General features: G+C 33.7%; 1 protein-coding gene across 2 annotated transcripts in view; it reads right to left on the reverse strand.

The window, feature by feature from the left end:
* The window catches only part of LOC129217147 (uncharacterized), a 125,850-nt gene that overhangs the window by 60,504 nt on the left and 52,170 nt on the right, over window positions 1-13,176 (reverse strand). For both annotated transcript variants that reach the window (XM_054851408.1, XM_054851407.1), the window contains exon 2: window positions 2,000-2,121. In XM_054851408.1, coding sequence (XP_054707383.1) covers window positions 2,000-2,088 — 89 coding nt within the window. In that variant the 5' untranslated portion in view covers window positions 2,089-2,121. The remainder of the gene's footprint in view (window positions 1-1,999; window positions 2,122-13,176) is intronic.

The following is a 13,176-nucleotide window of genomic DNA, read 5'->3' on the forward strand; positions in this document are numbered from 1 at the left end:
AGAGACATTATATAAACCAGTACGGTACCTACAGTATGTAGTAATAATAAAATGATGTATTATAATAATACTGTGCAGTAGATATGCAGATGATATTTGTAACTTTAAAAAATGAAGATGTTGAGGAGATTTATGCTGCGTGATCAAATTGTTATTCTAATATATTTTTAAATACAGTTGCTTCTCTAGTTCTTTTATAACGTTTCCTTCTATGACCTCACTCCTCTCTTCCTGATTTTCTTAATTCTCAATGCAAGAGCAGCTTCCATTTTCATGATTTTTGCATTTTGCTTAGACATTACTCGGCGAACTTTTACGGATTTCCTTTCCTTGACTTTTAATTGCACATATGGAAGATTCACTCATACCTAATTGTCGCACTACCTTCGGCGCATTTTTTAGTTGTTCAAGCACATCGAAAGTCTTTAGCTTTTCTTTAATTGTCATTTTTTCTTTTCTTTCTGTCTTTACAGACTTTAGATGGAACAGTGTTCTTAGGTATCATTATATTTCATTAACTTTTGCGTTGAGAATGAAAAAAAATATGGTAAATGTGGAGTAGTTATTTGCATACACAAACAAAGCTTTGTTCAGACTAGTACGGCGTCGGAACTTTTGCTGCCAGTGATGCTAAAGGGATGAAGGTACATTCACGAAAAAAAATATTTTTAGTAGCCAATAACAAAGCCAATACTTTCACACTGTGATTTACTTCTGAAAATTTTCGTGTTGCGGGCGAGGAATTTGCGTTAGGTCTAAAATTATTTATTGGTGAAAAAATCGCGTTATATTGCCATTTCGCGTAAGTCGGATCGCGTTGTAGCAGGAGTCGACTTAGGTTACTTTACTGAAGCAATATGAATTATGCTAGAATTACACCTAAGCAGTACATTTTGTTACCTAAAGCAAAGAAAAAGCTAGGAGCCAATGGCACCCAATTTTCTAACCAATCAAACTTCAAACTCAAATTTCTTCTTGAGTTGAGGAATACTTTTTAGTAACAGCATTTAGCAGTTGGTTATTCTACTGAAGCAACATGAATTATGCTGGAATTACACCTAAGCAGAGCATTTTGGCGACAAAAGCAAAAAAAAAAAAAACAAAAAAAAGCTAGGAGCCAATGACAACCAATTTCCGAACCATCCTAACTGGAAACCCAAAGAAATTTCTCTACCTAATAAAACTTGACGCTTGAAAAAAAAAAAAAAGAAATTTTTAATCATCCAAATCTTTTAATAACATTTATCATATTAGGGGCTTGTTCACAAATGATGCTACGCTTCGACCTTTTTAGGTAAACGAAAAAGAAACTTCAGGCAATTTTCGGAGCGATATTGTCCCGTGCTCATGCAGAATGCTGCAGAGCAGAAATTAAAATGGTGGTGCGCTACTAAAATGGTAAAGGTTTGTTAAACTAGTTTGACATTCCGCTCTCAGTTTGCTGCCGTTCCTGACCCTTAGAAACCATATAGTTGGTATATCTGACACCTGCATCCCCATTGAAAAAGGTAATTTGTTTCTTTTGGAAGGCGAAAAGGGAAAACACCCTTTAAGGGAGACTAGGGTAAATGACAGTTTATGACAAGGGGGAGGGAGGGGGTACTAATTAGTGTGATATCAAGTTTTTTTTTTCTCATAAGAATATGTTAAGAAAGGTAGCCTGATATGTGACAAAAGGGGTATTAGCGTTAAGGTAAAGTGTGACACTTTGAAAAAAAGGAGGTTGGGTCAAAAATGTTGAAAAAAAGTATCACTTGATTTATAGACAGTCCTTTAGTGCTTGCACCTGATATTTTTAGATGTTTTGTATCAAATTGCGACAACTTTCTTACTACTAGTTTCTACAACTTACTACAACTTTTTACAACTTTTTCTACAACTTACTACAACTTTGTCTACAACTTTCTACAACTACTTACTACAACTTTTTTACTTACTAGCTTACTTTTATTTTAATGAATTTAAGAACAACATTGAAACTAAATATATCAATACTTACGAGCAGTCTGGCTTTTCCATGGACTGGCAGGTGATTACCCAACTCGCTATTAGGAACAGGAGACTGCAGAACTGTAGAGAATAAGACATTGTCCAAGTGTTGCGGTGATTTCGTTTCTAAACCTGAAATCAGAAACATGTTTATAATATAATAACAAATAATTAAGTGTTACCTGTATTGGGTGGGGGGGGGGGGGGATCAACAATATGCAACTTGTCTTATTTTGTACTAGTGATACCCGCACGACTTTACCCGTAATAGAAAATTAAAAGGTCTTTTGGTTCGTCTGTATATTTACAAATAATGTGTGGTGAATTGGCTTGTACCCATGTTACGGTTTCACGTTATGATAATTTCGTAATTTACTCGTCCATCTTATGATATTTTTGTTCTTAAAATTGGATTAGAAAAAAAACCACATCGAATTTTCGAAAAATCGCTTCGAGGTGCCATGGTACAAACTAACTTTGTGCCAAATTTCATGAAAATCGGCCGAACGGTCTAGGCGCTATGCGCGTTACAGAGATCCTGACAGACAGAGATCCGGACAGACAGAGGGACATTCAGTTTTATTATTAGTAAAGATTATGCCAAGATCATTCGAGTTATTTTTCTCTAAAACTTGGAGCAAAAAATAGCTCAGAACAGGGAATTGGTTATTGCAACACTAGAAGTCATGTTTCTAAAAGTTAATTTTGTACTTTGTATTGCTCTTTTTAGCAAATTTTAGATACAAATTCGCTAAAAAAGGTGACCAATCCATTTCAAGTTTTAGATAGGCTAAGGAAGCTTTAGGTAAGGAAAAGGGAGGGGATATAGGGGTTTCAATTTGTGTAACTTCAATTTGTGTCTGGAACGACTGTTTTGAAGTGAAAGCGGGTACGACAACTGTTTTAATCACGATCTAGGCAACCAAAAAGAAGTTCTTCGTTCCGCTGGAAGAAATTGACGATTGTTTTAATAGATTAAGAAACTAAAACGCGGATTTTTTTAAAATGTTTTTCTAATTTGCACGATTTTAAAACAACTTGTTTACAGTATCAAACGAGACATTTTGACTCCTTATATCCATAAGAATCAAATAGAAGAATGTTTTGGTTTTGCAAGTTTAAACGAAAATGACTCTTTTGTGATAATGCATTATAAAGAAAAAAGAACATTTTATTAATTTAAAATTATTATAAAAAAAAGAACAGGACAACGCAAAAAAAAAACTAAAGTGCTGAATGTAACAGTTTACACCATGCTCAACGAATTCATGTGACATTAAAAAAAAGAAGAGAAAAGAAAAGAAAACTAAAAATAGTCCAACTATTGAACAAACACAAATAAAAAAGCATTATGGAATTAAAAATGTGCTGAATTTTTAGAAAAGGACTAGAGGTTCCATTCCATTGCAGCAGTTCAAAACTAAATCCCAAGTTTTAAAGAATCATATATTGTAGCGAAAACGTCAAAATAAAAACATGGGAGAAGATCTCTGCCACGTTTCTTCAAAGATCACTTTACTATATGATGTTTCTTTCAATTGTGTATTTTCTTACCTTTTTTCAAAGAGCAAATTGTGTAAAGGGAAATGTTTTAAAAAACTTTCAGTATTTAATACGTTTGAAAAAAATTTCTTGTTTTTTTTTTTTTTTTTTTTTTTTTTTTTTTTTTTTTTTTTTTGCTTCCTTTTTGAGGAAGAAAGAAAATAATACTATCGAAAACTAAAAAAATTCCAGTTACCCGAACGTTTCTGATTACTTGAATGCCAGTCAGATGTGAAAATTGAATTTCAAAACATTAGTGTGTTTTCAAGTGATTTAAGAAAATCCTACGAAGTTGCTTAAAAGAAAGGCCGGGGGTAAAATGTACTACCCAACTATCATTACCTTTTTCTTCGGTTCCTTATGAAACTTGTTCGTTTATCAGGAAGAAATACATATCGAGAATTCGTCACGTGTCGTCGTTCTAAAAGTGAAAAACTATTTTGAACAGCACAAAAAATAAAAACACCTAACACGAACGTCAAGTCGAAAATTTTGCTTCAAAAAATGACCTTGACCAATAGGTTAAGAATTTCATCAAAAACATTTACGATAATACAAAAATATTCGTTTCGGTTATCTAATCTTCTTGCTTCATAGCTTTGACCCTCTTGTTTTTGAGTAAGCTAGCAGTTGCAGGTATGTTATCACGTGATCAAAGTCTGTTGAATAAAATGCGATGAAATTCTGCATGTTTGTCAACTTCAAAATATTTTTTTTCTTTTAAAACTTGACCTCTTACCTCCACCCCTCCTCTCTTTTGTATTTGGAGGAGGTAAAAACAAACTGCAGGCATTCAGGGGGCCACAAGCTTTGAGCCACAATTTCTTTATTTCAAACTGTTCCACTCATGTCTTAATAATTTTATTTATGTATTTATTTATTTATTTATTCATTTTGTGGGTAACACTCCTAAACAATTATATAGTTAAAGGAAATAACCAACATATTGTAGCACAAGATACAGATTGCTGCAGAGACGTGTTTCGCGGTTTCAAGGAACTCATTTTTCAGTGCAAAATAGTGAGCTTTCGGATGTAAAGATCACTATTTTGCATTAAAAAAAGGGTTCCTTGAAACCCCAAAACACGTGTCTGCAGTATTCTGTAATTTTGTGCTCCAAAACGTTGGTTATACTTCTCTGCACAAAGGTATATATTTATTTCTTATTGTATAGTTGTCCAAAATCAGGAAATCATAATTATTAAGTCCATTCAAAGAGATTTTGTAAACTCGGTTTTTAGCAATCTAGCCCTTTACAGCAGCGCTTTTCAACCTCTTTTGACCCGTGGACTGGCCAAGAGATTTTTTAAAATTCGCGAACCGGCATTTTTTTTTTCTTTTTTACTTCCTTTTACAAAAAAGGAAGTATTGTATTCGCGAAAACATTTTCACTCAAAAATCGTCCTTAATTTCCATTTTTCTCACCCCCGAATGAATGTTGAGTTTTTTTTTCGACCCGACCACACGTGGATATATGCCTAGGAACGTACAGACACAAGAAATATCCATTTTGACGACCCCCGAGTTAATTACAACGAATTTTCTCGTGACGTCTGTATGTACGTATGTATGTGCGTATGTGCGTATGTATGTATGTGTGTATGTATCTCGCATAACTCAAAAACGGTATGCCCTAGAAAGTTGAAATTTGGTACGTGGACTCCTAGTGGGCTCTAGTAATGCATCTTTAATTTTGGTTGCATTCGGATGTTCCTAAGGGAGTCTTTTGCCCCTTTTGGGGGGGGGGGGAAATCATTGTTAATTTCGATGTAAACTCAAGTTGTGTTATAATTTGTCGGACACTTGGCGATATATCTCCAGTCTTTTGGTTGCCAAGTTTTGTCGCCAACTTGGCGACAAATTTGGAGATTTTTTAATTTTTTTTTTAAATTGGTTTTAGTTTGGCCACTGTTGGTGATATTTAGAGAGTAAATAATTGAATAACTTTAAAATTGCCAATAATGGGGAAATACCATTAAATTGGAGTAAAAGGAATTCATGTGATGCACACATCAGCTTGTTTTTTTTTTTCCTCTCTCTTCCTTTCCTTTTACCTTTTTTTTCCACAAAAAAATTTAAAAAAAAAAAAATTGTAATTGCGTACCGTAAAATACATGTGAATTTTGTTCATGGACTGGCGGGGTTCATTCCATTTTTACTTCCTTTTACAAAAAAGGAAGTATTGTATTCGCAAAAAAAATTTCACTCAAAAATCGGCCTTAATTTCCATTTTGCTCATCTCCGAATGAATGTTAAGTTTATTTTTCAACCCGACCACACGTGGATATATGCCTAGGAACGTACAGACACCCGAGATATCCATTTTGACGATCCCCGAGTTAATTACAACGAGTTTTCTCGTGACGTCCGTATGTACGTATGTATGTACGTATATGTGTATGTGTGTATGTATCTCGCATAACTCAAGAACGGTATGTCCTAGAAAGTTGAAATTTGGCACATCGACTCCAAGTGGGGTCTAGTTGTGCACCTTCTCTTTTGATTGCATTCGGATGTTCCAAAAGGGGTCTTTTACACCTTTTTGGGGTAAAATCATTTTTAATTTCAATGTAAACTCTAGTGGTGCTGTAATTTGGCAAACACTTGGCAAATTTTTTTAATCTGGTTTCAATTTGGCCATATTTAGAGAGTTAACCATTGAATCACATTAAAACTGCCAATATTGGGAAAATTTATCTGCATAAAACGTTTTCTTTGCATCGCTTCGCAACAGACTTGGAATGAAAGTATTTAAAGTGTTTTTTTGCTCACTCCGAGCCACTATTATCTTTAAATTGGAGTAAAAGGAAGTCATGTGATACACACATCAGCTCGTTCATTTTCTCTTTACAAAAACAACTTTCAACTCGAGAACCGTAAAATACTCTTGAAAACTTTTGCGAATGACTGAGGTTTATTTTCCCTTTCTACAAAATATAATAAAAAATGAATTAATAAATATATAAACAAAACTTGGTGTTAAAGAATTGTAAAAAAAATAATATTATGATTAAGATAAGTAATTATTCTAATAATCATAAAGATGAAAATTACTGAAAAATCATAGATAAGTACGAAAATTAATCACGAAACTCACGTAAAAGGTTTCATCAAATAGGATACTTTTTTCATTTATATTTTTTTTCTTTATGAGTAAGAAATTTTTTTTACGTGGACGTGCAAGAACATCTGGGGACCGGTCAAATTTTTCTGCGGACCGGGGCCGATCCGCCGGACCACCGTTTGAGAATCGCTGATTTAAAGTAACTTTGAGCTGCGTCAGAAATGGGATGCAAAATGAATTATTTTGATAAATATAGTACAACTTCAGTGTAGTGCAATAAATTTTCTAAATGTTAAAAAACTCCCCTTTGGTACTTCACAACATCACAAGCGCATTTCAAAATAATTTTCAGTGCCTAAATACAAGTTATGTGCAAAATGCATTTAAAGAAAATCTGCAGAAAAAAATGGTGAGGTTTTAATTCTTTTGAAAGTATTTTATTCACTTTCACACGTTTTCCCAACGCTGACTAATAGTCACGCTTATAAATAATACTGATCCTCAGGTATTTTAATCTTAATGATTGTAGTTTTCAGCTCCAATCATTTTTTTTTTCTCGTAATATCTCCCAAAAAAACAATACATGCGTTTCTTTTGCTTTTTTTTTTTTTTTCAGAAATGATGCCTTCTTCTGTGTTTCCCCAGCTCTAATCTCGTAGATTTTTATGAGTTTGAAACCAGATATATTTTTTTACATAATTTATTTTTCATTGCTAGTCAAAAACAAATGCATCAAATGTTCAAAGTTTTTTTTGAAACATCACAAACTTAAACTTTCAATCAAAAGGTCCCACTAAAATGCATTCATAGATACTAAATCAACTTGTTTACAATGGGGTCGTTTCCAAAATTTTAGAAGTATTTTTTTCTGAAAGAGCATGCTTAAAAACATAGTATTTGACCATTTTTAAAACAATTTGACAAAGTTTAAATTTTTTTTAACAATTATTTTTATTGGTGCGCAGATTCAATTTAATTTTTTACACTTCTGCTCATGGTATCACAAATGATGAAATGCCATTTACTGATACCATTAGCGCAGAGCGCAATATTTAATTCGCTTCTTTACTCACGTGTACGGGTAACGATATAGTTGATAGGGTCTGGTGGGGGTAAAGTGGTCATATAATCGTATGTTTTCAACTTATGTGAATAATAGATACAATAAATTCTTTTAACATTTAAACTATTTTTGTTTTTATTTTACATTGCATTATTAAAGAACACAGTACATTGAGTTTTAGGAAAATAAATATTTATTTAAGTAGTTTTACAACACTTTCTTTTCCCTTTGTATTTATGACCACTTTACCCCATGGGGTGGGGGAAAGTGGTCATAGCATGGGGTAAAGTGGTCATAGTTCAAAATAGATTCAAAACCTTTATAAACAAGCCTAATATTTGTATATTTCGGTTATTTTTACAGTTACAAGTATATGCACAAGCATATGTGTGTATACACGAGTATATACGTGTCGTGTAAACATTAGTAAACACTTTCATATATGAGTAGATACATGTACGCATCAGATACATGCATGCACGTGCCTACTCAAGTATATACATGTATACAAGAGTATATAAGCATGCATACGTGATTACTACAGGAGTGTATACGTGTACAGTAGACGTATACACGCATATATAAGTGTACATACACACATACACTGGTATCACGAGTTAATTCGTGGATACATCCCGTGCATGTTTGTACGTGTCTACTTACACACACATATATATATATATATATATATATATATATATATATATATATATATATATATATATATATATATATATATATATATATATATATATATATATATATATATATATATATATATATATATATATATATATATATATATATATATATATTGTGAAGCACGAGTATATACGTATGTATACGTGCAAACACGATTATATACCTGTATAGACGTATATACGTACATTTACGTGTATACACCAGTACATGTATGTATATGCGTACATTTACGTGTATACACCAGTACATGTATGTATACACGAGTATTTAAGCTTATATACATGTGTGCCTGCAGAATGAGCAAAAAAAAGCTCTTGGGCAAAAATCTTACGGAGTTTGAAAGGGAAGGATAAGAAGCTAAGAATTATGAGGTACTTACGTTCGCTAACGCGCTACATGCACACAAAGACAGAAACGGATGGATGCAAAAAAATCGCAATTTTGTTACACAAAGATGAGATGAAACTTTTTCAAAAGTTTCGTTATTGCAACAGAGAGTGCTTAGTGATTGCGACGCACATGTATTACAGCTGCAGACCGCAAATTTCATCAGTCGCTTTAAAACCTTCTTGAGACCTAAAATGTTGTGTAAAATTTTCCTTGTGTAATATATAAATTTGTGAAATGTTTTGCATCCATCAGTTTCTGGCTTTGCGTGCATGTAGCGCGTCAGCATTGTGTTTGTGACCATATGTTCCTTACGATTCTTGCTTCTTATCCTCCCCTCTTACACATTTTAATAATTTGCCTAAAAGTTTAAATTCACCCTGTTTACTTGTATGTTGTATGTTTGCATGTAAGTGTCTAGTCGAGTACGTTCGCGTATATTCGTGTCTACCTGAGTATATAAGTGTTTACGAGTAAGAGTGAATATATACCTGTAAAGTCGAATGTATATCTGTACAGATTACAAATATTTGCAGATACTCATATACGTATTTATTGGTGCTTTTATGTGAATACGTACGTCTATATACGTGCCTATTCGAGTATATGCGTATGCATATGCATATACTCGTAAATTTAACCCCATTTACTATAAAAACAATACATATTAAGTGAAATTACTACTTAATTTATATCTGTCTTATACTTAACGATTAAGTGGCATTAGAAGAACAATACTTGTTTTAAGCCTAATATTATGACCACTTTACCCCATCTTACTTAAATTGTTCTAAAAAATTATCTAAAAGAGATTCAGCTAACTGCTATTAAGTAAGAGTTCTTGAGACATGTAGGAAGCTTCCTATGCAGTCAATCTGTTCATAATTGTAACAAACAAAATTTCCCAAGGAAGTTAAAAGAGGTGTTTAGATTTAAAAACTTTTCATATTCACACTAAATATTTTTTTTCACCAAATAAAATTTTGCCAGTTGTAAAATTTTGTATTCAAAATGTAGTTTCTAACTGCCTTACTCTAAAATAAAATTTTCACATTCATTCGAACATTTATTTCTAAGCTATAGCCATTTATTTGACGAATGACCACGTTACCCCATTGACCACTTTCCCCCACCAGACCCTAACAAGCGTAGAGCGCAATCTTTAATTAGCTTCTGAGATATCATGAGCTGGAAACGCGGTAGACAGCAAGAGTCAGCATTCAGCGTGTCAGTGGAGTACGTGCCAAAGTTCATCACTTGTGACGTCATAAAGACCCGCCATGTTTAAAAATTTTGACATTTTAAAAAATTAACTAAAAATTAAACGTTTTGAAAATAAAAATTTTCTTCTTTCCATGTTTTCTTTTTTCTTTTCTTTCTTTTTTACTTCTTTTTACAAAAAAGGAAGTATTGTATTCGCGAAAAAATTTTCACTCAAAAATCGGCCTTAATCTCCATTTTTCTCACCCCCGAATGAATGTTGAGTTTTTTTTTTTCGACTCGACCACACGTGGATATATGCCTAGTAACGTACAGACCCCAGAAATATCCATTTTGACGACCCCCGAGTTAATTACAACGAATTTTCTCGTGACGTCTGTATATACGTATATATGTGCGTATGTGCGTATGTGTGTCTGCGTGTATGTATCTCGCATAACTCAAAAACGGTATGTCCCAGAAAGTTGAAATTTGGTACGTGGACTCCTAGTGGGCTCTAGTTGTGCATCTTTAATTTTGGTTGCATTCGAATGTTTCTAAGGGGGTTTTTTGCCCCTTTTTGGGGGGAAATCATTGTTAATTTCGATGTAAACTCAAGTTGTGTTATAATTTGTCGACACTTGGCGATATATCGCCAGTCTTTTCGTTGCCAAGTTTTGTCGCCAACTTGGCGGCAAATTTGGAGATTTTTAAATTTTTTTTTTTTAAATTGGTTTTAGTTTGACCACTGTTGGTGATATTTAGAGAGTAAATAATTGAATAACTTTAAAATTGCCAATAATGGGGAAATACCATTAAATTGGAGTAAAAGGAAGTCATGTGATGCACACATCAGCTCGTTTTTTTTTTGTGTTCATTCTATCAACTTCAGTGACTAAAAGTAGTACTTTGACTGATGCAAACAACCCCATTACCTAACTATCAATTCGCAACTCCAATAAACTATAGGGGGCGCTGCAGCCACTGTTTAATGGCGGATGAAAAAGGTAAAACAAACAAATGCCGAAACTTATAACCTCCTTTGAAGCTTAATGAATGACAGTAATATTTCATCGTGCTTGTGGGAAATTTTCTTTTCTAGTCCTCTGAAATTACATTACACCATAAACTCTCTGAAGCCTGTAATTTTCTCCAAAGAACGTTTTCCGTGGAACGGAATGTTTTACCTTTTTCTTTAGGATTGTTAATCACCGCAAGGTAGCGTATTCGAGCTCTGGAGTTGCGAATGACCCATCCGTGGTGAGGTGCATGGAATACTTCAAAAATTAAATTGAAATGTAGTTCAGGCTTCTAACAATTTCAGCGTTTGAATGCTGATTTCGAAGTCGTCTGCACTTCATTATTTCGAGCGAAGCTGCTGCATATCTGTTATCTCCTCAACGCTGTTTAATCTCATAATCAAAACATCATCTGCTGAATTAATCAACAGCACTTTCCTTAATAAAATAAATGCATTAAATGGAACAATTAAGGCTAAAGGAATGAGGTGGCACAAAATGCCATTATTTCGTCATTCGTGTTCTCCGTATATTAATCAGAACTTTCCAGAATTTCCTGCTTTTAATTACGACAAACAAACCTCGTGACGTAGGGTTGTTAAGCGTCCTCGAAACTGCTGCTGGATAATTAAAGATTGCCCTCCCAAGCAAGGGTTTATGGTATTCCACGAGAAATTATAAAAATGATGTTAAACCAGTTTTGTTGATACCTATCACGAAAAATAAAAATCAGATGCAAGTGAACTTAAACTTACAAAAGATATTTCTGTTTAAAAAAAAAACGCAAATATCGTTCAACGTGTGTTAAACTTGATAAAATTGCACAAATTTCATGCTAAGCATACTGCAGATTAGTCTCATTAAACAAGTTGTCATTACACTCCATTAACATTTTTGCATTTTAATAACTCCTTAACTTGCATTTACAACGTGCGATCAACTTTGGCGACCAGTTAGTTCTCCTCTCAATGCTTTATATATATACGTGCCAATTATTGTGCCAAATTTCATGAAAATCGGCCTAACGGTCTAGGCGTTATGCGCGTCACAGACATCCAGACAGACAGACAGAGATCCAGATATCCAGACAAAGAGACTTTTAGCTTTATTATTAGTAAAAATAAAGATTCGATGAAATACAATTAGATTAAATAAAAATGCGTAATAGTTACAGAATAATGAGTGAACAAAGATACCCTTTCGATAGGCTTTTCTATGCTTGTTGCGTGCACTCATTAGTTTCTGAATTTTTTGTTGGATGCACTGTTGTTTCTACAAAAAGGGCGCTGCGGTGCTAAATCGAGTGTGCTCGAATGTTTCTTTCGGCGTCAATGTTGCTCTTCGGAATGTTTCTTTTTGCCCAATTTTTATGCACAAATCGTCGGCACCATGCGAAACTAACAAGTGTGAAAAATCGCGTTTTCCAAACCGATGGTTTTCCGTAGTTCTCAAAAAAGGCTACCTACTGGTTACGTCAAACGATAGTTATGCACAAAAAGTTATTATTAACGAGTGGATATGTGCATCACATGACTTCCTTTTACTCCAATTTAATATCATTTTCTCATTATTGGCAGTTTTAATATGATTCAATAGTTTACTCTCTAAATATCACCAACAGTGACCAAATTAAAACCGGATTTTAAAAAAAAAACGCCAAATTTGTCACCAAGTTGGCGACAAAAAACTTAGCGACCAAAAGACTGGCGATATATCGCCAAGTGTCCCCCAAATTATAACACCACTTGAGTTTACATCGAAATTAACAATGATTTCCCCCAAAAAAGGGGCAAAAACCCTCCTTTGGAGCATACGAATGCAACCAAAAAGAAGGTGCACAGCTAGACCCCACTAGGAGTCTACGTACCAAATTTCAACTTTCTAGGACAATCCGTTCTTGAGTTATGCGACATACATACATACATACGCAGATACATACGTACATACAGACGTCACGAGAAAACTCATTGTAATTAACTCGGGGATCATCAAAATGGATATTTCGGATGTCTGTACGTTAATAGGTGCATATCCACGTGTGGTCGTGTTGAAAAAAAAACTCAACATTCATTCAAGGGTGAGCAAAATAGAAATTAAGGCCGTTTTTGGGTGAAAATTGTTTTGCGAATACAATACTTCCTTTTTTGTAAAAGGAAGTAAAAATTAAATCATCGAAAATGAAACGCGTCAGACTGGAAAAAATTATTGTT

Source organism: Uloborus diversus, chromosome 2 (genome assembly GCF_026930045.1).
Source record: "Uloborus diversus isolate 005 chromosome 2, Udiv.v.3.1, whole genome shotgun sequence".
NCBI classification, from domain to species: Eukaryota; Metazoa; Arthropoda; class Arachnida; order Araneae; family Uloboridae; genus Uloborus; species Uloborus diversus.